This window comes from Canis lupus, chromosome 20, assembly GCF_003254725.2.
Source record: "Canis lupus dingo isolate Sandy chromosome 20, ASM325472v2, whole genome shotgun sequence".
Taxonomy (NCBI): Eukaryota; Metazoa; Chordata; class Mammalia; order Carnivora; family Canidae; genus Canis; species Canis lupus.
Genome location: NC_064262.1, coordinates 49,505,137 through 49,530,608, shown reverse-complemented (window position 1 = coordinate 49,530,608; position 25,472 = coordinate 49,505,137). Strand labels below are relative to the sequence as shown.

General features: G+C 55.1%; 2 protein-coding genes and 1 long non-coding RNA gene across 9 annotated transcripts in view; 2 read left to right on the top strand and 1 right to left on the bottom strand.

Moving 5' to 3' along the window:
• Positions 1-2,756: 2,756 nt before the first annotated feature.
• Positions 2,757-15,891, bottom strand: LOC112666592 (uncharacterized). 7 transcript variants are annotated; one of them, XR_007404239.1, is made up of 6 exons: positions 15,492-15,891; positions 10,334-10,928; positions 8,976-9,318; positions 6,871-8,415; positions 4,288-4,351; positions 2,762-4,194 (listed from the first exon to the last, which is right to left on the bottom strand). It is a non-coding gene; the product is annotated as an uncharacterized LOC112666592 (long non-coding RNA). The 7 variants fall into 7 exon arrangements; XR_007404238.1 differs by having other exon boundaries at positions 2,763-4,351; positions 6,871-7,670; positions 7,842-8,415; positions 15,492-15,890; XR_003140906.3 differs by having other exon boundaries at positions 2,771-4,351; positions 6,871-7,082; positions 7,842-8,415; positions 15,492-15,888.
• Positions 9,040-12,744, top strand: DAND5 (DAN domain BMP antagonist family member 5). The gene is made up of 2 exons (XM_025457729.3): positions 9,040-9,366; positions 11,745-12,744. The coding sequence occupies exons 1-2, from the start codon at positions 9,040-9,042 to the stop codon at positions 11,988-11,990; spliced, it is 573 nt and encodes a 190-aa protein (XP_025313514.1). The 3' UTR covers positions 11,991-12,744.
• An 8,091-nt stretch (positions 15,892-23,982) lies between the features above and the next one.
• NFIX (nuclear factor I X) overlaps positions 23,983-25,472 on the top strand; it is a 99,460-nt gene continuing 97,970 nt past the window's right edge. The window contains exon 1 of the mRNA XM_049098255.1: positions 23,983-24,131. Within this exon, the coding sequence (XP_048954212.1) occupies positions 24,105-24,131 (27 nt within the window). The 5' untranslated portion in view covers positions 23,983-24,104. The remainder of the gene's footprint in view (positions 24,132-25,472) is intronic.

The window sequence follows — 25,472 nt, the reverse complement described above, 5'->3', positions numbered from 1 at the left end:
AGTTGCAAATGATGCAACAAACCTTGCCCAAACAACCACTTTGATTATGCTCATAGAGTGTGTAAATCAAGAATTTGATTATCAGGCACCTGGGTGGCTCAGTGGTTGAGCGTCTGCCTTTGGCTCAGGTTGTGATCCTGGGGTTCTGGGATTGAGTCCCACATTGGGCCCTCCCCACAGAGAGCCTGCTTCTCCCTCTGCCTATGTCTCTGCCTCTGTGTGTGTGTGTGTGTGTGTGTGTCTCATGAATAAATAAATAAAATCTTAAAAAAAAAAAAAGATTTTGGTTATCAACAATAGCCAAACTCTGGAAAGAGCCCAAATGTCCATGGACAGATGAATGGATAAAGAAGATGTGGTGTATGTATATACGATAGAATATTACTTAGTCACCAAAAAGAGTGAAATCTTGACATTTGCAATGATGTGGATAGAGCTAGAGGCTATTATGCTAAGCAAAATAAGTTCGAGAAAGACAAATATATGATTTCACTCATATGTGGAATTGAAGAAACAAAACAGATGAACATATGGGAAGGGGGAAAAGAGAGAGAGGGAAACAAACCATAAGAGACTCTTGACTATAGAGAACAAATTGAAGGTCAATGGAGGGTCGATGAGCCAGATGGGTGGTGGGTATTAAGGAGGGCACTTGTGATGAGCTCTGGGTGTTGTATGTAAGTGATGAACCACTGAATTCTACTCCTGAGCCAATATTGCACTGTATGCTAACTAGAATTTACACAAAATTTTGCAAAAAGAAAAAAAAAAAAGATTTTGAGTAGGGCATGGTGGAGATGGCTTGTCTCTGCTTCATGCTTTCTGCAGCCTCAGCTGGGAAGAATTTGAAGTTGAATGAATTGATGCCTGGCTACCAGAATCATCAGAAGGCCTCTCCCTTCATTCATGTCTCATCATTGATGCTGGCTGAAGTCTCAGCTGGGCTATTGGCCGAATATCCTCTACCAAGTGCTTTTTCGGTGTGAGCCAATTTGAGCTTCCTCACAACATGGTAGCTGGGTCCCACCTGCAGGGGGCTAAAGTGCATGATGTTTTTATGATGGAATCTCAGGAGTCACATGACATCATTTCTGCTCTATTCTATTGGTGGAGCCAATCATAAAATTGTCTAGGTTCAAGGGGGAGGGGTCAAAGATTGTCAGGCAAGCAAAGGATTTTCCAGGTCATGTACAAAGAATTGTATGTAGAACATGTGGGCTTGGGCCTATTGTGGAGGTGTCTTTGGAAAGTACCTCTAGTTCACAATAAAAAGTGTATTTCTCACTGCATTTTGTTGTAAAAAAATAGTTAAAAACAGTTTTCAGAAAATCTCTGCTCAGTATTGTTCGTGGTATGAATAGGCTATAATTATTCCAGCAGGCTGCTTTTTAAAAAAGATTTTATTTATTTATTCATCAGAGACACACAGAGAGAGACAGAGACATAAGCAGGGGGATAAGCAGGCCTTCTCCATGCAGGGAGCCTGATGCGGGACTTGATCTTAGAACCCCAGTATCACACCCTGAGGTGAAGACAGATGCTCAACCACCTGGCCACCCAGGCGCCCCCAGCAGGCTGTTTTGATGAACATTTGGTTCCAATTTTTGATTGCAGAAATAATGCTGTAGTGAGCCTTCCTATTGGTGTCCCCATGTGCCCATGGGAAGGTTTCCCTGGTGTGCCCCCCAAATACAAATCTTTCCCCAAAGTTTGCTGAGAGACACATGGCCAGTGTGGTTGAAGTCTAAGTGAATGAAGGGATGAGGGAGGAGGTGCATTGAAGAGTGATAGGCAGAGAGGCCAGCCATGTATGCTTTATAGGCATGGTGAGGCGTTGGGTTTTATTCCAAGGGCAATGGGGAGCCATGGGACGTCTTTGAGCAGAGAAGAGATGGATATGATTTATGGTTCTCCTCTGGCTGCTGAGAGGACAAGACATTGAGTGGGGCAACATGTGGAAACAGGAAGAACCATTAGGAGGTAGAAGGAGGCACATGGTCCCTGATCTGCCCTGGCCTCAGGGCTTTTGCATTACCTTTGCTGTTATGATGCCTAAAACTATCTTCCAGGATCTTTTTTTTTTAATTTTTATTTATTTGTGATAGTCACAGAGAGAGAGAGAGAGAATGAGGCAGAGACACAGGCAGAGGGAGAAGCAGGCTCCATGCACCGGGAGCCCGACGTGGGATTCGATCCCGGGTCTCCAGGATCGCGCCCTGGGCCAAAGGCAGGCGCCAAACCGCTGCGCCACCCAGGGATCCCTCTTCCAGGATCTTTATATGGCAGGCTCTTTCTTGTCACTCATGTTTAACTCTGCAGTCACCTCCTCTACTTTTTGAAACTTTGAAGAGATTGGTAATGAAGTAGAGCTGGTCCTTGACCTCAAACAGCTCACAGTCTTTTGGGTGAGACACACAGATAATTTTAATGGAGGTGAAAGAAGTAAGTTCCCGCACTGGGGCTGATGCACAGCCAGATGTGGGATATCTGAGCCACCGTTTCCTACCAGGCCAGGAAATTTGGGATCCACTCTAAGAAACACCAGTTTAGAAGTTAGAACTTTGATGTCAAAGTTTCAGCCACTGGCCAGGGCTCTGCACATAGCAGGGCCAAATGGAACTGGGGTGGGGTGGGGGTGGGGGGTGGGGGGGTGCAGAGGGGGAGACTTCTGAGGGTAGGTAAATTTTTTTTATTAAGATTTATTTATTTATGATAGACATAGAGAGAGAGAGAGGCAGAGACACAGGAGGAGGGAGAAGCAGGCTCCATGCCAGGAGCCCGACGCGGGACTCGATCCCGGGACTCCAGGATCGCGCCCTGGGCCAAAGGCAGGTGCTAAACCGCTGAGCCACCCAGGGATCCCCCGGGTAGGTAAATTTTAAGTAAAATTTCCACAGCATAAAATTAATCTTTTTTTTTCAAAGATTGTATTTATTCATGAGAGATGCAGAGAGAGGCAGAGACATAGGCAGAGGGAGAAGCAGGCTCCCTGGGGAGACCCTGATGTGGGATCGGGTCAGGATCCTAGGATCATGATCAGAAGCAAAGGCAGATGCTCAACCACTGAGCCACCCAGGAGCCCCACATTAATCATTTTAAAGGGAACAATCGCGGGGCGCCTGAGTGGTTCAGTGAGCATCTGACTCTTGGTTTTGGCTGAGGTCTGATCTCAGGGTCGTGAGATGGAGCCCCCTCTCCCACCTCGGGCTCTGTGTTCAGGGTGGAGTTGGCTTGAGATTCTTTCTCTCTCCCTCTGCCTCTCTCACTCATTCTCCCCCCTCCCCCAAATAAATAAAGTGAACAATCCGCGGATGCCTGAGTAGCAGAGTCTGTTAAGCATGTGATTCTTGGTTTCATGATCTTAGGGTTGTGAGAGAGACACACGAGTTGGTTTCTCCCTCTGCCTGTGTCTCTGCCTCTCTGTCTCTCTGTGTGTGTGTCTCATGAATAAATAAATAAAATCTAAAAAAAAAAAAGGTGGGTGGGGGAATCCCTGGGTGGCTCAGCAGTTTAGCACCTGCCTTCAGCCCAGGGTGTGATCCTGGAGTCCTGGATTGAGTCCCACCTCAGGCTCCCTGCATGGAGCCTGCTTCTCCCTCTGCCTGTGTCTCTGCCTCTCCCTCTCTCTGTGTCTCTCATGAATAAATAAATAAAATCTTAAAAAAAAAAGAGAGAGACACGAGTTGGGCTCTATGTTCAGTGGGGAGTCTGCTTGGGATTCTTTCTCCCTCTCCCACCCCTTCTGCACCCCACCCCATGCTTCCTCTCTCTCTCTCTCTCTCTCAAATAAATAAATCTTTAAAAAATAAAGTGAACAATCCAGTGGCATTTAGAACATTTACAGTGTTGTGTAACCAGCACCTCTATCTAGCTTCAGAGCATTTCCATCACCCTAAAAGGAAATTCCATACCCATGAACAGTCACCCTCTTTCTCCCCCTCCCATCAGTTCCTGGCAACCAGTAATCTACTTTCTGTCTCTATATGGATTTGCCTAAATATGGACATTTCATATAAATGGAGTCATTTGTGACCATTTGTGTTTGAATTCTTTTACTTAGCATATTTTCGAGGTTCATCCATATTGTAAGATATCTCAGTCCTTGTTGGACTGAGTTGTGGCTCCTCAAAATTCATACGTTAGAGTGCAAACTCCCAGTATCTCAGAATGGGGCCATATTTAGAAATAAGGTCTCTAAAAAAGTAATTAAAATGAGGTCAGTAGGGTGGGCCCTAATCTAGTATGCCGGTGTCCTTATAAAAGGAAGAAATTCGGATACAGACTCACATGGGAGGAGGATCATGTGAAGATACAGGGAGAAGATGGTCTTCCACAAGCAAAGGAGAGAGTCCTCAGGAAAAAAAAAAAAAAGACAGAAAAAAACAACACTAACAAGAGTGACCCCTTGATCTCAGATTCCTAGCTTCCAGAACTGTAAGAAAATTAATTTCTGTTAAGCCTCCTAGTCTGGGGTCTCTGTTATGGCAGCCCAAGCAAATTAATATGTAATTAATTATTTTTTACAGCTGAATGATTTTCCATTGTGGATTTTTTTTTTTGTAGTAACAAGATGGAAAAAAAAATGCCCTCAAATAGAGGGCTGGTTATTTAAAGTACTGAATACCTACATGATGGAATACTATGCGGGTGTTAAAAAAGAATAAAAGTAAAAAAAAAAAAAAAAAGAATAAAAGTGTTCTTGGGGCACCTGGGTAGCTCAGTTGGTTAAGTGTCTGCCTTCGGCTTAGCTCATGATTTTAGGGTCCTCCGACTGAGCCCCACATTGGGCTCCCTGCTCATCGAGGAGTCTCCCTCTCCCTCTGATCTTTCCTCTTCTGCATGTGCTTTCTCTCTCTCTCTCTCTCTCTTTTTTTTTTTTTTAAAGATTTTATTTATTTATGATAGTCACAGAGAGAGAGAGAGAGAGAGAGGCAGAGACACAGGCAGAGGGAGAAGCAGGCTCCATGCACGGGGAGCCTGACGTGGGATTCGATCCCGCGTCTCCAGGATCGCGCCCTGGGCCAAAGGCAGGCGCCAAACCGCTGCGCCACCCAGGGATCCCTCTCTCTCTCTCTCTTAAAAAAAAAAAAGAATAAAGGTACTCTATAGATTATGGTTCTCAAAGTTTGGTTCTCAAGATTGTGGTTCTCAGATTATGGTTCTCAGCATCATCACCACCTGGGAACTTGTTAGAAATGCAGGTTCTGGGCAGCCCAGTGGCACGGTGGTTTAGTGCCGCCTTCATTCCAGGGCGTGATCCTGGAGACCCGGGATCGAGTCCCACGTCAGGCTTCCTGCATGGAGCCTGCTTCTCCCTCTGCCTGTGTCTCTGCCTCTCTGTGTGGCTCTCATGAATAAATAAATAAAATCTGTTCAAAAAATGCAGGTTCTGGGATCCCTGGGTGGCGCAGCGGTTTGGCGCCTGCCTTTGGCCCAGGGCGCGATCCTGGAGACCCGGGATCGAGTCCCACATCGGGCTCCCGGTGCATGGAGCCTGCTTCTCCCTCTGCCTGTGTCTCTGCGCCTCTCTCTCTCTCTATGACTATCATAAATAAATAAAAATTAAAAAAAAATGCAGGTTCTGAGGCTCTGTCCCGAAAATCAGATACTCTATCTACAGTGAGCTTTCCAGGAGACACTGATGCATTGCTGAAGTGTGAGAGCCACCGTTGTATAGACCATCCTAGGGGTTTACAGCAGCCCCAAGGTGGTTTTTAAAAACACCAAGGTCTAGATCCCATTTCCAGAGATTCCACTGTAATTGATCTAGAGCAGGGTCTGGGAATGGATTACCCGATTAGAAATAACTCTGATCGGCAGCCAGGAATGTGAACGGCTGATTCGGAGCTAACTCTCAGAAAGAGGAAGTGCAAACATTCAGATGGAGAAGAGTCACGATCCAGATTGTTCCTTGCAGTATTGATTGTGATGATAAAAAATTGGGTGATGGGGCAGCCCCGGTGGCTCAGCGGTTTAGTGCCGCCTTCAGCCCAGGGTATAATCCTGGAGACCCGGGATCGAGTCCCACGTCGGGCTACCTGCATGGAGCCTGCTTCTCCCTCTGCCTGTGTCTCTGCCTCTCTGTGTGGCTCTCATGAATAAATGGATAAAATCTTTTTAAAAAATGGATGATGGAGAAATAAATTTGAGGTATACATGTGCAGTGGAATACTATTTATTCATAAGAGACACAGAGAGGCAGAGACATATACAGAGGGAGAAGCAGGCTCCATTCTGGAAGCCCAATGTGGGACTCGATCCCAGGACTCCGGGATCACACCCCATGCTCAACCACTGAGCCACCCAGGCGCCCCATATCTGTACTTATTTAAATGCCTGAAATAGTTTGCTTAAAAAGCAGGGGCAAGACCAATGGTATAGATTGCTTTCACTGGTACTTGTTTTCTTTTGTTTTGATGCTTAAAACAATTTTTTTTAAGTAGACTCCACACCCAGCATGGAACCACACATGGGTCTTGAACTGAAGACCCTGAGATCAAGACCTGAGCTGAGATCAGGAGTGGAAGCCTAAAGGGGCACCTGGGTGGCTCAGTGGTTGAGCATCTGCCTTTGGCTCAAGTCATGATTCCCAGGGTCCTGAGATGGGAGTTTTGCACTGGGCTCCCTGCCTGTGTCTCTCCTGAATAAATCAATAAATCTTAAAAAAAAAAAAAAAAAAAAAAAGGAAAATTTAGTTTTTCTTGGATATCTTTCCACATAAAAACGGCTTCCTTAGCCCTGTACCACTGTGTAGTATTATGGGATTATGCCTTGTGAGTCTGGAGAACAACGAGGCAGCTCCGGGTGGCTGGAGAAAGGGGGAGAGGGTGGGGAAGCAGACAGTGGGGTAGTGGTGATAGGAGTGGATACCTGTGGGCTGCAGTGAGGACCTTGGCTGTTACCGCGAATGAGGTGGGAGCCCTGGAAGGTTCTGAGCAGAGGAAAGAAGTGCCTGGACACCAGTGTCCATGGGCGCCTTCTGGCTGCTGTAGAACAGGGAACAGACTTGGGAGGAGGCAGCAGGAACTGGAACACCAGGGTGGAGGGACCGTGTTGGTTCAAGTGGGACATAATGGCTGTGTCTGGGTAAGGGATCGAGAGAGGAGTGAGAAGTGGAAGGATTCTAGATAGATTTTCTTTTCTTTCTTTTCTTTTCTTTTCTTTTCTTTTCTTTTCTTTTCTTTCTCTTTTCTCTTCTTTTCTCTTCTTTTTTTCTTTTCTTTTTTTTCTTTTCTGATTTTTTTTCAAATTTTTATTTATTTATGATAGTCACACACACACACACAGAGAGAGAGAGAGAGGAGAGAGAGAGAGAGAGAGAGAGAGAGGCAGAGACAGGCAGAGGGAGAAGCAGGCTCCATGCATCGGGAGCCCAACATGGGATTTGATCTCGGGTCTCCAGGATCCCGCCCTGGGTCAAAGGCAGGCGCCAAACCGCTGCGCCACCCGGGGATCCCTTCTTTTCTGATTTTATTTATTCATGAGACACACACAGACAGGCAGAGACACAGGCAGAGGGAGAAGCAGGCTCCTTGCCGGACTCGATCCCAGGATCCCAAGATCCTAGGATCCTAGGATCACGACCTGAGCCAAAGACGCTCAATCACTGAGCCACTCAGGTGCCCCGCTAGGTAGATTCTGAAGCAGCCGGATTTGCTGTCATATCAGATCTGGGAGGGGGGCCAGTCAGAGAAAGAGAGGGGTCAGCGGTGCTCCAAAGTTGGGGGCCTTAGCACCTGGCAGGACCTGCCATCAGGTGGGTCTAGAGGACAGCGAGGGGGCGGGTTGCGGGACGCTCAGGGTCTCGGAGGTAGCCGGGTGGGAGGCAAGCACCCTAGTACCTCCAGGTGGGGCGTCCAGAAGTCGGGTGTTCTGGGCGCCGCCGCCGCGCAGTCCCGAGAGCCGCCGCCAGAGGGCGAGGGCGTCCCGTCGCCGTCCCAGCTCCGCGGGGCGCGGGAAGGACCCGGCCTGCCCCTTCTCACGGCCCCGCGGCCGGCAGCTCCTCGCCTGGGTGCGAAATGGGGCCCACGGAGGTGCCAGGGCCCGGCCCGGACCCCCCCATGCGTCCTGGGGCTCCAAAGCCTGGGATGCGGCTCCCACCTGCTTTATGTGTTTCTGGCACTCCAGCCTCCACCCCCCACTAGGCTGTTCCCACCACCTCCACCACCACCCTCAGGGGTCTGCAAAAATGTCACCTCCTCAGGGAGGCCTTCTCTGACCACCCCGGGGGCAGAAGCCCCCGCCCTGACACCTGTAGGGCACAAACTACTTAAATAACTTCTTAACACTGAAGGCTCTGAAATCATCTTGCCTGCTTTCGGCACCACGATGTCAAATCCGGCGAGGCCCGTGTCTGTCTTGCCGCCCCCCTCTCCCGTGTCTCCAGGGATCAGAATGCCCGGCCTCTAATATGCACTAAAGGAAAAAACAGCTACAATGATGTTTATGGTAGTTTACTCGTGGTTCCACTGGGTATCAGCCTCTATTCCAAGCTGCTTACATGAATCATCTCTGGGGCCCTCAGAGCCACCCCACCAGGTAGGGGGTGTTAACGCATCACATATATCCCCATAACAGAAGAGGAAGCTGAGGCCCAGAGTGGTTACGGGAGTTGCCAGAGGTTGCACAGCTAGAGAGTCCCACCCTTGCAGCTGAAACCCTACCATCCTGGCTGCAACATCTGGTCTTGCCAACTGGATGGATGGTGCCCCAGACCTGGAAAGAAGCCCCTCGGAGCCTCCAGGCATTGTGTCCCTGAGCCCCTGTTTCCAGATGTGCCTTTCCCGGTCCCCGCAGCCCACACACCCACAGACCCAGCCCCTGATCCCTGCCAGGCTGGGGGGAGGGGTGGGAACCCAGCAGGCCTCAGTTTATTTTCCTCCCCACTGTGGTGGGTTTGCAGAAGTGCCTCCCCAGCTGCCCAGGTTGGGGGCAAGTCATTAAAAGTGGGTCCGAAGGGCTGAGACTCCACTCACCAGACAGCAGGGTTGACTGCCCAGGACCCTGAGCCCAGCCCCGGACTGAATGACAGGCGGACGGATGTTCCTCGGCCAGCTGACCGCTCTCCTGAGCCTGCTCTGTGGGGCCCAGCTGCACGCAGGCTCTGGGACACTGGGACTCCTGGGTCCCCCATCTCAGCTCTGGGCTGCCACCAATCAGACCCAGGCTCTGGGTCGAGGGCTCCCAGGCTCCCAGGTACAATCCTCTGCCCTCAGCAGCTGGAAGGCCTTCTTGGGACTGCAGAAAACCAGGTGGCTGGGGAGAGGTCGCCTGCACCGAGGGCAGGAGGTGGCACCCACCGTGTCTCTGCCGCTGGACCTGCAGGAAGTGGTCCAGGAGATGTGCAGGGCTGTGCCCTTCACTCAGGTGAGGGGTGGGGGAAGGGGGGTGGAGTTCCAGCATGGGCAGAGAGCCCAGACTGTGGTCCTGCACAGATCTGGGGTCAGTCTCCTATCTTCCATCTAAATAACTCCTATTCTCGGTTTCCTGTCTTATAAAATGGGGCATAAGCTTCTCCTACCTGACCATACAGTTACTTCCATCCTGGTCTCTCACCCAAGTCTATTTTCCCATTTAATGGCCAGAAGGCACCTGTGAATACCTGAGTCACATTCCCTCCCTCTTCCCCTCAGAACCCTCCATGGTGCCCACTGCACTCAGCGAAAGCCATGTCTTTCCCGAGGCCCACAAGGCCCTGCACTCTCTACTTGTCACCTCCCTGGCCTCGCCTCCTCCTCCTTTCCCCCTCACCCATTTCACTCCTGCCACACCAGACACCTGGCTTTTTATCCAGATACACCAATGTCACATTTACCTCAGGGCCTCTGCACTGGCTGTTCCCTTTTGCCTCTACCATTCCCTCTGACTCCCCAGCATTCTGTGGCTCCTTCTCTCACCTCCTTCAGGTTTTTACTCAAATATCACTTAGAAATGCAGCACCTTTCACCCTGTTCCCCTTTTCTGCTTTATTTCTCGCTGTAGAACACATCATCACCTAACATATAAAACTGATTTTGTGATTGCATTTATCATGTCTCCCTCACTAGGATCTCTTCTCCACCAGGGCAGGGATTTTTATGCCTTATTCACTTCTATAGCCCCATCCATCCCCAGGCCTGTGAGCAGAGCTAGGCCTACACTCAGGGTTTCTTGAATGAATAAATGAATGTATAAATAATAGTATCTGCCTCCTAAGGGTTATTGGGCAGTCAAATGAGACAGGTATGTTTATGGGCATTCAGTCAGTGCCCCATAAGAGCCGTGCGAACTCATGGCGTGTGTTTAGAGCCCCGGCTTTGGTGCCAGGTGTACCTAGCTTCAAAATCAGCCTTACCTGATGATTTCTGTGTGATCCAGGGGAAATGGATTCCCTTCTCTGAGCCTCACTTCCTATCTTTGAAAAACAGACTTAACGATAGATGTGATTTCATGCACAGTGTTTGGAACCATGCCCTTCAAGGCGTCAGCTCCCCAGGCCTCCTGGCTTATTATTCATTCAGCAAATTTTTGCTGAGTCCAGGTGATGCGGTGGTGATTGCATGGCCTTGGACCAGTTCCCTGGCCCTGAATCCTGCCCCCATTGGCCTGTACAGCCATGCACACTGCACACAGCAGAGGGAAACCCTGGCCTGGGGTCCAGCTGTATGCCCTGGGGTGACAGAAAGACATTCTAAGGGTTAGCAGCCCCTTCAGCAGCTGTGTGGCTTTAGGTGAGGGGTGGCTCTGAGCCTCCGTTTCCTCATCTGTAAATAAGGATCATAATGTTTCAGCTTGTAGCATTGTGGGAGGAGTGAGTTCATCTAAGGTGAGCAGCACGGGCCCAGCATGGTGTTAGAGCTCAGCAAGTGTTGGCTTTTGTTCTGATGTGCCTCAGAGGTTATGGCCATAAACAAGGCAGAGAGAGTCCCCGTCTCCAAGTAGCTTGTATTCTAGGAGAGAACAACAGAAAAGAGACAGAACTAGAAATTACTAGGAGTCCGTGAAGAAAGGGATTGGCTGGCTGAGATAGAGACCACCAGGGGGTGACATATCCCTTGGGGGTGCTTCTGAGAAAGGATGAGTTGGGATGAGCTCAGGGAAAGGTAGAGGGAGGAGTGGTCCAGGTCCAGGGCTCAGCAGGGGCAACAGGTCAGAGGTGGGCTTGCAAGTTTGGTGCCTTGGAGGAGCAAGGAAGAGAGTGGGGTGGTTAGGGCAGGGTGACCGAGGGGAGGAGGGTTGACAATCGGGGCAGGACAGGGCTGCAGGAATGCAGGGTTTAAACAGAGAAGGGCCATGATCTAGGGGTGAGTTGATAGAGCCACTTAGTTGGAAGGGATCATAGGAGGAACTTTTATTGAACACTAACTGTGTGCTAGGCAAGGGGCTAAGGGTTTTCTGTTTAATGCCCCCAGGCCCCTGTAATACCGCCCCTTCCTGCAATCCCTCATCCCTAGAGGTGGTAGCAGATTCCTATCGATTCCAGTCCCCGGGCGACCTCATCATTGTCTCCTGCTTGGGAGAAGCAGCCCTTCCCTATATTAATCCTCTCTGTTGAAAGGGCTAGATTGGTTTCTCTTCTTCCTGGTTGAACTTGCATGATTTTACAGCTGAGGAAACAGGACCAGAGAGGTTGAGTAGCTTGCTCCGAGTCACACAGCCAGCAGATGGCAGTTGGGATTTGAACCCCAGGGTGGAAGTAGATGGGAGATGATTCTCACCATTCTGGTCCCATAATCCACTGCCCTTGACCCATCTTCCTGCCGCAGGTGCTATCTCAGCCCGGCTGCACGGCAGTTCACCTCCGCAATCACCTCTGCTTTGGCCACTGCTCCTCCCTCTACATCCCCAGCTTGGACCCTGCCCCACTCGTCCTCTGCAACAGCTGTGTGCCCACTCGCCAGCGCTGGACACCTGTGGTCCTGTGGTGTCGGGCGAGCAGCCCAGCCTCCCGTCGAAGGATGAAGATGTCTACTGTGCTGGTTGAAGGGTGTCAGTGCAGCCCGAAGGCATGATCTGAGCTTGATGGATGGACACATCTTGGAGAGATGTGGGGCGGGGGGACATGTGCCCAGAAAGACACCAGCCTGGATCACGAGCACTGGGTCAAGAGACCAGGGACACAGGGACAGCCAGACAGGGCTCCAGAGTCCTTGCCCTGCTCCCGGGGACAGCACACGCATGCCTAGCTGTGAGGGTGGACCACTCATAATCATAGCACACACTTATGGAGCGCTCAGTTTGCCAGGCCCTGTACTAAGCATCTGACACGCACTATCTCATGTCACCCTCAGAGTGGCTCAGTGAGATAGATGTTAGTATCATCCCATTTCGCAGAGAAGGAAACTGAGGCTCTAAGAGGCAAAGTCACTCGCTCAGGTCACACAGCGATCTGGCACTTGAATCTTAGGCAATGTGGCAACTGATTTTAACCACCAGGCTGGACCCCCTCTCATAGAATGAAAGACACACTCCTAGATGCAGGGAGGACAGATCGTCACACACAGACCAGGAGACACAGTGATGATCTCCGTCCTAGGGACCCCAAGGAACCAAGGCAGGGAGGCCCACATAGCTGCTGGGGAAAACGTGGGCTCCCCAAATCAGGGGCAGGACCCGTGTGATCTCAGCGGCCCCTCCTGCCTTGCACCCTTAAGTCTCCACACAGTGTGGCATTAAACAGGAACCATAAAGGTTGGCCAAACCCAGTGGTGTATGTGTGTGTGTGTATGTTCCTCCAACTGGGGTTCCCTGGGAGCGGGTGCCTGTTTTGGGGTGTGGGCATCAGGGGTGTTCCTTCCTTAGCTGGGCACAGGGTCTGCAGCACATGAGGGCAGCCTGGCTTTGGGCGGCTGGAAGCAGGGCCCTAGCAGATGGGCCCGTCTGGCACAGACGCAGGGACATGTGGCGCTGTCAGGGTTGCCTCCAAATGCCCCCCGGAGCGCGGGGCGGGGTGGGGGGTGGCCAGGCCCCTCTCAGCCTTCTTCCTGCCTCAGGAAGGAAGGCCCCAGGTGAGGGGAGCAGAAGGAGGGGACCCGAGGAAACAGATGGGCCAGCAGGGCGTGGGAGCCTATGACCTCTGACCCTACAGGCCTGCACAGAGGGGTGGGAACAGGCCAGGCAGCCAGCTCCCAAGGCCCCGCTCCAAGGGCCCTGGGTGGGGGAGGGTCATGAGAGGCCCACAGGGGGCGCACTCTCCCTCCTCCCTCCAGGGTTCTGTGCCAAACCCCAGGCAGAGTCCGAGTGGGCAGCTCAGACCTGGCACCATGGGCACCCCTCTCTCTGGCAGGCACGAGGAGCCTGTTTCTCCCCGTGCCCCCCCCCCCCCGTTCAGCTGTGCCCACCTCCTGCCAGCCGGGGAGCCAGCTGGGAACCTTGGTGCCAGGGGGCCCCCGGAGTCCCTGCCCCCTCCTGGGCAGTGCCAGCCCGCCCCCACCCCCGCCCCCCAGGCCCAGTAATGGGTGGGTAATGAGTGCTGGGGGAGCGGGGGAGGGGCAAGGGATGCAGGTGCCACAGGCTCTGGCACGGGGGCCGCTAATCAGGTTTGCCAACGCCATCTGTCACCGCGCGAGCATCTGGGGCTCAAGGTGACCCTGTCACCCTCAGTTACAATTATGAGTTTGGCATCTGTATTAAAGCCCGCCAGCCGGCCAGGCAGGGGAGGGCTGGGGTGGGCACGGGGGTGCACGGCAAGCCCTGTCCCGGGGGTCCTGTTCCCAGGGGCTGCATAGCTGCCAAGGCACGGGGCTTCTCCATGCTTGGGGGAGTTTGTGTGTGTATGTGTGCGTGTGTGCGCATGTGTGTACGCCTGTGCCAGCCTCCACAATTCTGTGAGTGTGTCTGGATGCAGGGCACAGAACCCAGGGTGTCCTGGGTTTTTGTGTGTCTCTGGGTATGGTGGCTGTGTGTCTGAGCTTGGTGGGAGAGGGGGTGGCTCTGAGACTGCATGGGTGCAGAAAGGAACATGGGTCCGTGTGCTGGGAGAGGACAGTATGGCAGTTCCAGGTTTCTTTAGGTGATGTTGTGTTGCCGGGTTGTAAGTGTGTGCGTGTGTGCGTGCGTGTGATTGTACTTGTGCATCTGCAGTGTGTGGCGCTGTTCATGTGATGGTCACAGGCTATATGTTTTGGGGTGTGGGTCTGTAAGATCCTTTTGAAGTGTGTACATGTAAACACACAGGGGCAGTGGCTGGGCGAGGCTCTGTGTGGTCACTGAAGGGCTCATCTTCTGTCCTTCAGCTTGTTCCTGCCCTCACCAACCCTTGCTCCCCGGGGTCGAATGTGGGAGGCTTCCAGAAGATAGGGGGCTGACTCTGAGGAAGGCGCTGGGCTCTAGGTTCTTGATCTGAATTCTACATCGTTGTTTTTAGATTCTGGAAGATAGGATGTCTAGGTCCTGGCATTTGAATTTTAAATTCTGAAACCGGAGTTCTGGGATCTGGATTCTAGATCTTGGTATCTGGGATTCTAGATTCAGATTCTGGCTTCCGAGAGCTGATTCTAAATTCTGGGATCTGAATTTCAAGGTCTGAATTCTGGGTCCGGGTTATCGCTTCTGGACCTTGGCTTTGGGTCTCTCCAAGCTCCTGCTAAGCTGGGCCTGTCCTCTCTGCCCTTCTATTCAGGCTGGGCCAAGGGGCCTCCCACCATCTCGCCACGTGATGGGTGCAGAGACCACACATGGCCACCAGGGGACACCCTTGGTCCAGGTTTGGGCCAAATTGACCCAGACATCCAGGAGGTAGGGGAACACCCTGGCCTGGCTTGACCCAGCCCTTTGAGGCAGAGCGAGGTTGGGCTTCACTTGGTTCCCTTCCCTTCCCAAAGTCTACTGATGACAGATGTCTGTATGTCATACATGGAGAAGTGGACCCTGCAGCCCAGGGACCCCCAATCTGGACCAGGGGGGCAGGAAGCGGTCAATGGGACAGACCAGGGGAAAGGCACATGTGGGTCAGAGAAGATGTCACTGAATGTAGGGAGACATGTGTGGATGAGACAGAGAATTCTGTGTTTGGGGTGGGTACATATGACACTGTTCCCTGGAGCGTGAGCCTGTGTGGTGATGTGTGTCCATGTGTGACCAGGACCACATGTCTGGCAGAGTCCTTCCGAGATGGTGCATCTGTGGGGCTCTATCTGTAACTGTCGTGATGCTGTGGGGTAGGAGTCCCTGTCATGGGTGTGCCTGACTGTAACCACGACTGTCTCCGGATGTCTGTGGATGTGTATCCGTAGATATCACAGTGTCCCTGAAGTTGTCTCAGAGTGCCTGGACAGTGTCCCCAAGGACTGGATCTCTGTATCGATGGTGTCTTGTAACCCGGGTGTGAAGATGTGTAGGGCAGAGGTTTGGTGCTGAGAGTGTCAAGCAGGGGGAGGCAAGGCATGGAAAGAAAAATAAGCAAAGGGGAGTGGAGAAGGGACTGAGGTGGGTGGGCCCCGAGACCCTGGGAGCACTCCCTTCATTTCCATCCTGGGTCTCCTGGCCCTCCGTCTGGCTGGGTCTGCTCCCACCTCTCAGCGTCTCCAACTTTGTCTGGGGTCCTGCTCCTCTGCCTCCTCCCGTTGCCAGGCGCGGGCCGGGCACCGCGGGGCTCTGTTCCCAGCCTCCGTCTTCCATCTCGACCCCCGGCTCTGCCTCTCCTTGGGCCTCCTCCTCTGTCCGTCTTTCCTCGCTTGTGCATTTCTCTCCATCTCGCAGGTCTCTGCCATCTCCGTCTCCAGAGCTGTCTCTCCCCCTTGTCTTCGAAGCCTCCTCTCTCCCACCTGCAGCTCTGTGCGTCTCCCCACCTCTTGTCTCTCCCTGCCTCCCATCTCTCCCCATCTCTGTCTTTCTCCGCCCCGTCCCCGGTCTCTGCAGGCCCGGGTGGGTCCGGGTGGGTCCCGGACAGCCTGGCCCGGGCGCCGCGACGAACAATGCCCCATTCACGCGGCCCGTCGGCGCCATGGCAACGCGCCCGCCCCGCCCTCCCCGCGCGCGGGCCGCGCGTGCCAAGAGGATGCCATGGTTACGTCAGGCGCGTGCCCGCCCCGCGCGCCGCCGCCCCGCGCGCTCCTGAGGGGGCCGGGCCAGCAGGGGGCGCCCGGCCGCAGCCTCTGCCTGGAGTCCGGTGGGACCGTCCTTCCCGGGGCCTTCAGGGACTCGGTGCCTCAGTTTCCCGTTCTGTAAACCGGCAGGGATGGGCAGAGTGAGATTGTGGTGGGAGCGTGCGAGCGTGTGTGTGTGTGTGTATGTGTGTGTGAGAGAGAGACAGAGAGAGGAGAGAGAGCGCAAGAGAAAGTGAGAGAGACAGAGACGTTCATGAAGTCGCTCTTTGGGGGTGGTTGTGTGTCGGTGAGTTTGCATTTGAGAGTCGGTGGAGCTCTATGTGCGAACGTGTGGGTCCATGTTTGCACCCTTATGTAGGTATTTGATGGGAAGTAGCTTGTAGTTTGGAGGTATTCGTACACGCGCGTGTGTGTGTGTGTGTGTGTGTGTTTTCATGCCTGTGTGTGATACTATGTAGTTTGTGTGTGATGGTAGATCTGTGTTTGTGGTTATGTGACAGTGTTTGTGTACCTCTCTTTCCATGTTGTGTGTGTGTGTGTGTGTGTTGCGTCTGTGGTTTGGGTGTGATTATGTGTTTGTGGTTGTGAGTTCATGTGATCGTGTGCCTGTCTTTGCATGTGATGGTGGTGGATGGCTGTGTTGTTGGGTGTGGTTTTAAGTTAGTAGGACTGTCGTTTGTGTGTCTGGGGGTCCATGTTCACAGATTCGCGTGTGTTTGTGTGCAGAACCCGGGGTGGGCTCTGAGGACTGCTGGGGCTGGGCTGAGCCCCTCCTCACCTGAAGGCCTCCTGGCACAGAAGGGGGTGCCCAGCTGCCTGGGACCTGCGGCTCCCCACAGGTTCAAGAGAGCCCCAGCTGATGAATATTCATGAGTTGGGGGGGCTGGCACCCACTGCCTACAGCTGCGAGTCCATTAGCCCCCTGGCTCTCTGCACACTGACTGCAGCGGGCGGCGGGGGGGTGGTGTCAGAGTGGGCCTGTCCCTGTCTCCACGACTTGGGAGGCTGGGGGGTATCCTAGTGACTATTGTGGGGGCCATGCAGAACGCTTGGCTGCTTGTTGGGACAGCTAAGGGGCTGTCTCAATGTTGTGACAGGCACTGGGGAGAGCGACTGTTGTGTGACAGGATGTTCTTGTAACAGTGGTGGCGGCTGTCATCCACGGTTTCTTTGTAGCTCTGTCCAGGGATTCTGGGTGTTGTGTGGCGGTGTGAGATGTGTGCCTGTCACCTGCAATGGTGCAGCCTTGAGTGTATGTCTTCAGAGTGTCTTTGAACACTTTTGCCGTGGCCCATACCTGCTGGCTGCCTGCTCTGTGACACCATGACAGTGAGGGGATTGTTGTTGTGTTGTTGGAGTGACTGGTTCGGCTCAAACATTGACTGAGGGACAGCTGTGTGCCACAGCCTGGGGATGAAGTGATCAGATCTGCTTCCCTTCCTTGTGACCAAGGGGGGCGGTGACTCCGTGTGGCCACGTGGCTCCCGCAGCTGCCAGGGCCCCCGGACCGAATATGTCAGGGTGCCTCTGCTGGTCAGCGTCACGCTGAGGCATTGTGAGGGTCAGCGTGTCAGGCTAACTGTGAGGACACATGAGACCATGTGGCTGAAGGCGTGTGTGACCAGAATTGTTGAGGGTGTGATGGTATTTCTGTGTGTAACAGCGTGGCTGAGGGTGTGACAGACAGTGTCGCTGGTTGAAGGTGTGACAGTGTGGCTCTGTGTGTGGTTGAAGGTGTGACAGCATAACTATGTGTGACAGCATGTGTGACAGTGTGGTTGTGTGTGACAGTGTGACTGAGGATGAGATAGTGTGGCTATGTGCGTGGCTGTGTGATCGAAGGTGTGACAGTGACACTATGTGTGTGACAGTGTGTGTGATGACATGAGCCAAGGGGCTAGGACTGCCCCACCCCCATCCCCAGGCTGCACAGGGAGCCTAGCTACACTGTCACACACAACTACACTGTCACATCCTCAGCCATGCTGTCACATACAGCCTTGCCGTCATACCTTCATGCTGGAGCAAGGGGCCTCATGGCATGAGACTGGTGGCTGCCCAGTCCGGGGACACACGTGGGCCTGAGGCAGGGACACCTGGAGACCAACCTCTAGCGGATCTGTCTTCCGCAGGCTGGGTTTGGGGAGTGGCCTCCAGATGCAGCGGGGATGGGTGTGGGGAGGGCTCCTCCGGTCTGTGGGGCTCCCGCCTGGGCCCTGGTGTGTGGTTGGGTGGCCCCTGAGGCTTGGCTAGGGACATGGCGCAGCCAGCCTCACCCCCCCTGATACCTACTCCCTGGGTCAGCTGGGCGGTGGCAGCATACAGAGGCCCCATTCAGGAGCCTGGGCTGGGTTTCCAGGGCGGGTGGGGTGGGTCTCCTGCCGGCTGCAAATGAAACATTTCCCCAATGCCTTCCCTTCGCTGCCAGATGAGTGCTGGCCACGGGAGGCCTTGCTGCCTGCCTCCCCTCGGCCCTGGCCAGGCCGCGCCACCAGTGGCACATGTGAATGTGTGCCTGTTGGCCTTGTGTGCAGCTGTGGGCTGGTCTGCATATTCCCATTTGGGATTTGGGAATGTTTGTGTGTATCTTGGGGTGTTGGTGTGACCAACTAGCTTGTGTATGACCATTTCCGATCACAGGTGATCTTGTGGATCTATGTGTCTGCGTGTGTGTGTGTGTGTGTGTGTGTGTGTGTGTGATCTGTGTATCTTTGTGTGACTTTGTGTGTGCCCCATCTATGGATGATTTTGAGAGCATCCGTATGTGTGACCAAATGGATTTGTCCTGTATGAGATTTTTGTGTACCTGCGACTTTGGGTGGCCTTGTGTGTATCTGGGTAACTAGGCTCAGTGTGAATCTGGGAGTCTGTATCTGTCTCCATATGTCTGAGTGTGTCTTTGTAAGTTGGTGTATATTGGAGTCTCCATGGGGGTCTATGTGACGGTGCCGGTCTTTGTGTGTCACTGGGGTGTTACTGGTGTTATTCTGTGGATGGATCTGGGAAGGTCTGTGTGGGAGTGTCTATGTGGCTATGTGTGTGTTTGTGTGTCTGTGTGCTATTCTGGAAGGGAGCACAACAGTATCTCTGGGTGATCCTGTGACTGTGTGGGATTATGGTGCCTAGTATGACCTCCTCCAGAGGAGGAGGGTCTGTATCTTTGTGTGTATGAAGACGCCTGTGTGTCTTTGTGATTCTCTTGTGTGTGAGACGTAGTCCCAGGTGCCTGGCCAGGTGTGCCTTGGGAGAAGGTCCCATAACACCTCAGGATTAGACCCCATTAGGGGGCTCCCAGCTTGGGGTGAGGGCATCAAACACAAAGCTAGGACCCCAGGCCTGGGGCACAGACTGCCTGCCAGGCTGGGCAAGGGAGGAGGCATCAGGCTCTCTTGGAGAGTGAGGATCCCTAGTCCTGACAGGCAGGCCTAGAGCACCCGTCTCCCTGATCCTGGCAGGATCCACAGGCCGGCTCTTCACTTATCCTGAGTGCCAGATGTTTACCCACATCCCCCGAGAGGCCTGCTCAGCTGCCCCAGAGCCCAGCAATGCCTGGCCCCACCTTCAGTGGCCCAGGACAGGGCTGCCGGGGCCCAGATGTTTCAGTGCCCTCCCTTACCAACCCCCAGCATCCTGGCCAGGTAATGCCATGGGCCTGGTTCCCGATCCTCCCTCCTCCTCATCCCCCCACACACCTGCATTGTAAGAACACACCTGCCGCCAGCTGCAGCCAGGTGGGCAGTCCCGGCAGGGAGGAATGCGGGGGATTCCAGCTGTGGCATCCCAGCTGTGCCCAGCCTCCTGGCAGCGCCCTCCTCCCCCGCGATTTCTCGAAGGCCAGGTGTGCCCTAAGACCTGGGCTCTGTGGGAGAGGGGGTGGGGGGGCCCGGGTATACTCTAGGGCAGCCCCCCCCACTTTTTTTAGAGCAGCCCCTTTGCCTCATAAAAATCCTCCCAGCTGGCAGCTGTGGAGAGGGGAGCAGAGTGTGTGTGTGTGTGTGTGTGTGTGTGTGTGTGTATACACAGGGCGGGGGGGTGGTCTCAGCATGTGGAGAATTCTGAGTGCAGATATATGCATGAACATGGGGTCAAGTGTTTTGTTTGTGTGAACATAAATGGATGTAGTTTGTGATTATATAAGGAAACAAGTGTGTATATGCACACAGTGGTTTGAGAATGTGTGTAAATGGAAGAATGGGTATTGTGTGTTTATGAATGGAAGGAGGGGTGTTGTGTGTGTATCTGGATGTTGTCTGTGTATGTCTGTGTATGTGTGTAAATGGAAGGCTGGATGTCCTGTGTATGTGTATATGGATGCTGTGCATGTGTGTCTGTGTGTATGTGTAAATGGAAGGATGCACGTCCTTTTTTTGTGTGAATGTGTCTGAATGGAAGGATGGGTGTTGCCTGTGTGTGTGTCTATCTGTCTGAATGAAAGGATAAGTCCTCTGTGTGTGTGTGTGTGTCTCAACAGAAAGATGTCCTGTGTATATGGATGTTGTGTGTGTGTGTGTGTGTGTGTGTGTGCCTGAATGGAAGCATGGGTGTTGCTTCCACGTGTGTGTGCGCACGCTCACACCTAAATGAAAGGATAGGTGTTTTTTGTGTGTGAGTGTGTGTGAGTATGAGCAGAGTGTGTATGTGAAAGAAGGATGGACGGTTTATGTGTGTGCAAATGGAATTGTGGTGTGAGTGTGGGTGTAAGTGGGTATGGGAAGCTGGTTCAAGCAGAGCCGAGGTTTGGGGCCAGATGCAGGACTAGGAGGGTGATAAGGGAGTGGGCAGACGGAGCCCCGGGGTCTGGCATGACTGGTGGATGGGGCTGGGAGGACAGGCCATTGGGTGGGGGAGGACTGGACCCAAGTTGGGGGAGGGGACTTCGGAGGGGCGTGGCCCTTCATGGCCATTTGCAGAGAGGCCAGGAGGGTCTGCTTGGCCCTCAAGATCCCCCGCAGGCCCTCCAGCTATATTAAAGGTGCCAGACATCTCAACCCGCTCCATTTCTTCCCTGAGCCATCCAGGCCCCAGTCCCCCTTCATCTCTAAATCCCTTTCCTGTCCCTTCTTTCAGCCTCTCACCCCACCCGCCCCCCACTTCTCTGTGCAGCTTGCAGCCTGGCCCCTTCCCTTCCCTCCAAACCCTTGCTCACGACCCCCCCTGCCTTCCTCCTGCAGCGGTGCTGCTGCGAGGAGCAGCAGCAACGGCCCTGAAACTTTAAACGGTGTTAAAAGTTTCTGTTTACGAGAAGCCCTTGAATTTTTAAGGACGTATCGATTCCCTCTGCCACGGCCTTGCATCGCTGCGGCTGTGGCATAGCAGGGGAGGCCTTGTGGGACCCACAGGGTTCTAGGGACAGAGCCCCTGAAGCACTGAATGATGGACACATGTACCCAGACACTTGCTCAGGCACGCAGAGACTCCCTCCCTGACACATGCACACACACACACACACACACACACTCAGATCCTCATCACTGCCCCAGACCCACAGAGACCACCCCGCAGGAGCACACTCCTGGTAACAGTCACACCCGTGAACACTTCTGCTGCACAGACCCTGATCACAGACTCACTGGGACCCTTACCTATGTACCCCCTTGGTCACTTGCACTCTGGGACACACAGACCCATATCTCTGCCACACATACACAAGCTCATCACACACACTGGCACTCTGACGGAAAGACCCTCAGGGCTGTTGCACACACTGGTCAGTTTGAAACACGCATGCTTGTTCATCCATGCAGCCACATCACCGGTACTTTCTGTCAAACCCAGACCCATCTACACCTGACTCCCACTAGAATGTCAGCCCTCTGAGGACAGGGGCTTCTGTCTTTTTTCTCACTGTGTCCCCAGTGCTTGACCCAGGGCCTGACAGATGCTTACCTTCTCTGACTCATAGACCCCCCCCCAAGCCCACAGCGACACCCACCACTACACAACACTGGTCCACACAAAAAGACTCCTGGAGGTACACTGATCTGTGTCTCTTTTCCCCCAGAGAACACCTAGTCCCACACAGACATCTGAGGACACAGTTCCAGTCACCCTGCCTCAGTGATGTAATGTGACCAGGAGCTCCCCACCTTGGTGGGTGTGCTCTCTTTCTCTCTCCCTCTCTCTCTCTCTCACACACACACACACACACTCACCCCCCACCTTGTGTCTGCTTGCAGGGACCCAATGGGCACAGCCATGGCAGCCCCACACAGCCAGTTCTGCACGTGTGTGAGTGCATGTGTGCATACATGCATGCACACACACACACACAGCTGGGCACCAACACCCCTCCAGCAGACAATGCACGGCTTAGAATTGCCACAGCTTCTTGGCCCTGGAGGGTGAGAAGGTGTTGACTGTACCTGGCAGCAGGAGAGAGCTTTGTCTCGGCAGGAGCTGCCCAGGGGCTGCAGGCACTGCCTCCCCGCCCACTTGGGGGTCACCTAAGGGCTCCCCCTGACCCCATACCAGGGTCCTCAGTACCAACCTCTGCCCCCATTCCTTTCTGCTCTGGAAATGAGGAGTCAGGGGCCTGCATGAGAGACTAGAGTCTTATGGGCAGCAGGGGGTGGGGGCAAGAGTATACATGTACCTAAGGCCTCCATGCTCATTTTTGTTCCTGCGGTTTGGGCTCTGTGGTGCTACTAGATCTGTGTATGTCCATGATCAGGGTCAAGTAGAAGTGTGTGTGTGTGTGTGTGTGTGTGTGTGTGTATCTGCATGAGTGACATAAAGCTAGGGTATGGGAGGGGCCTGGGTGTATACATGTCATACCTGTGTGCATGGCTGAAGGATCCTCTGGACTGTTGGTCCATGTACCCAAGGCCCAGGGGCACATCTGGGCACCAGGTGTGTCCTATGTATGTCCCTATGTTGTTGTGACTGCCAATGTCACTTTGTATCAGTGACACTATATTTCTTTCTATCAGGGTCAGTGTGCTCCTTCCCTGTGTCATTCGGCATGTGTATCCAGGTATCTAATGGTGTATGCTTGTACGATAGTGTGTTAGCACATTTCCCTTTTATTAGTGTCATTCTGTGTGTGCCGGGCTGTGTCCTCTGTGCTGCCGCTCTTGCCAAGATGTTTTGGTGTGGCTTTGTGTGTGCCTTTGGGTGTCTATATATAGGAGTTGTATGTCTGGAGTGCATCAGAGTGTGGTTGTTGTGTGATCATGCCTGTCAGTGTGTCAGCGTTAAGTGTCAGCGTGCATTGGTGTGTGTGTCTTGGTGTGTATCAGTGTGTGTGCACCCGAGGCCCGCATCACGTGTCTAAACATGGTTCGTTGTTGGAATGCGTGTGTACAGGTTATCATCATGTGACGGTGGGCCCGTGTGCCTGTCAACGCGTGGGTCGTGGGCTGGTGTGCCAGGGCGTGTGTCTATGCCGCGTGTGTGTAGGTGTCTGTGTGTGCTTCGTTGTTGGAACGTGGAACGTGTGGCAATGCGTTCCGTACGTGACATGTGTGGCGGGGTCCGAACCCCGCTGTGTGTCAGCGTGTGTCTGCGATGGAACGCGGGCCAGCACGTGTCGGGGTGGCTGTGTCGGTGTGCGCCCCCGCGCGCGCGCGTGTGTGCATGTGTGCGTGTGTGCGTGTGAGTGTGTGTGTGTGCGCGCCGGCCGCCGCTCCCCCGCCCTGCCCGCCCCTCCCCGCGCCCCTCCTCCCGCCCGCGCCGCCCGCCCGCTCCCTCTCCCCGGAGTGCGCCGCTTCCAAACTTTGTCTAAACTTTCACTTTCACAGCGCGGCGGCGGCGGCGGCGTTGGCGGCGGCGGCGGGCGAGGGTGACCGGCCGAGCGGCGGCGGCATGGAGTAGACGCGCAGCGGCGGCGGCAGCAGCGGACGCGAGAGGCAGCGGCGAGCGCGGCGGCGGCGGCGGCGGCGGCGGCGGCGGCGGCGGCGGCGGCCCCGGAGCCGGCGGGGCCGAGCCTGCGAGCGGCGAGCGCGGGGCCGCGGGCCGGGCGGGCGCAGCGCGGCGGAGGCCGGAGGAGCCGAGCCGGAGCCGGAGCCCGAGCGCGGCCGCCGCCTGCCGGGCCTCCCCTCGCCGCGGCCGGCCGCCGCGCTCCCGCCCGGGCGCCCAGCTATGTACTCCCCGTACTGCCTCACCCAGGTACCGGCCGCCGCCCCTGGGCGACCGGGGAGGGGAGCGGGCGCAGGAGGCCGGCGGGCGGGCGGGCGGGCGGCCGGAGGGGGCGCGCGGCGGCCCGGGGGGAGTGAGCCCGCGGGCGGCCGCGGGGTGCAAGCCGTGCTGTGGGCAGTCCCCGCACGCATGCGGGCGTCACGGTGCGCGTGCGACCCTGGCCACCCGGCGGACTCCTGTTGGGGCTCTGGGGGTGGCCGGCTGCGTGCGTGGCGCTGCCCCCGGAGCGCGGAGCGGGAGTGCGTGTGTGTGTGCGTGCGTGTGTGTGTGTGTGTGTGTGTCTGTGTGTGCGCGCGCGCTCGACTGGGGTGCGGTGGACTCCCGCCGACCGGTGGGCGACTGTGCCGTGCACCCGGGCAGCGTGGCCACTGGCAGCGGTTGCGGGGGTGACAGAGTGGCAGGGGGTGGTCCCGAGGGCGCAGAGCGGGGACTGGGTCCCGCGGCGCTCTCCGGGGCGGGCGCGGCTTTTCCCGAGGGTGGCAGCGGCCGGCTTGCGTGGCGGCGGCCCCTGCGTGCAGCGGGGGTGCGGGGGGCCGGCCGAGCGGCCCGGGCGTCGCCCCAAAGTCTTTGTTCAGGCCTCACATGGGAGCGGGGCTAAGAAAATGGCGGGGCTCCCAAATTTCGGAGGGTTAGGGGAGGGGAGGGAGGGATGGGCGCGCTGCCAGCCGGGGCCGCGCCTCTCGGCCGACCCTGGACGTCGCAGCCGCGGCCCCCCCACCGCCCCAAACTTTCCTCGGCGCAAACTTTCCGGCCCCGGCTGCCCCGGCTGCGGCGCGGTAGCCCAGGCGGGCCGGGGGAATCCCGTCCTGCCGCCCGGAGGCGGGAGGGGCGGGAGGCAGCCGTGGATGCCGCCGACAGCGCTGCGGCCACGCCGTCGGGTCAGCCGCGGGCACCGCAGAGCCGACCTTGGCGCGCTGCGAGAGCAGAGCGCGTCCCGCCTCCAGCGAAGTTCCCTGCGCGGCGCTCGGCGGCGGCAAAAGCGCGGGGGATGCCCGCCCGGCCGGTCCACCTTCCTGGGCTGTGGCCCCAGGCTCCGAGAGGGCACAAGAACTGTCCAGAGTCCCACAGTGGCCCTGGCAGCGCTGCCTGCAGGGCCAGGCCACTGCTGGCAACACAGACTCCGAAGAGGGGACACCTGGGGGCTGCCGAGTCCTGCCTGCCAGCGGGGCCTGCGTGTGTAAGGAGAGTCTTTGGGCCAGGCCTGGGGTCCTAACTGCCTCCTCTACCCAGTCTGAGCCCTGCCAGCCTTCTGCCAAGTGTGCCCACAGATGGGAGTGGGAGTCCGAGTGAATATGGCGGCTACCAGGTGGC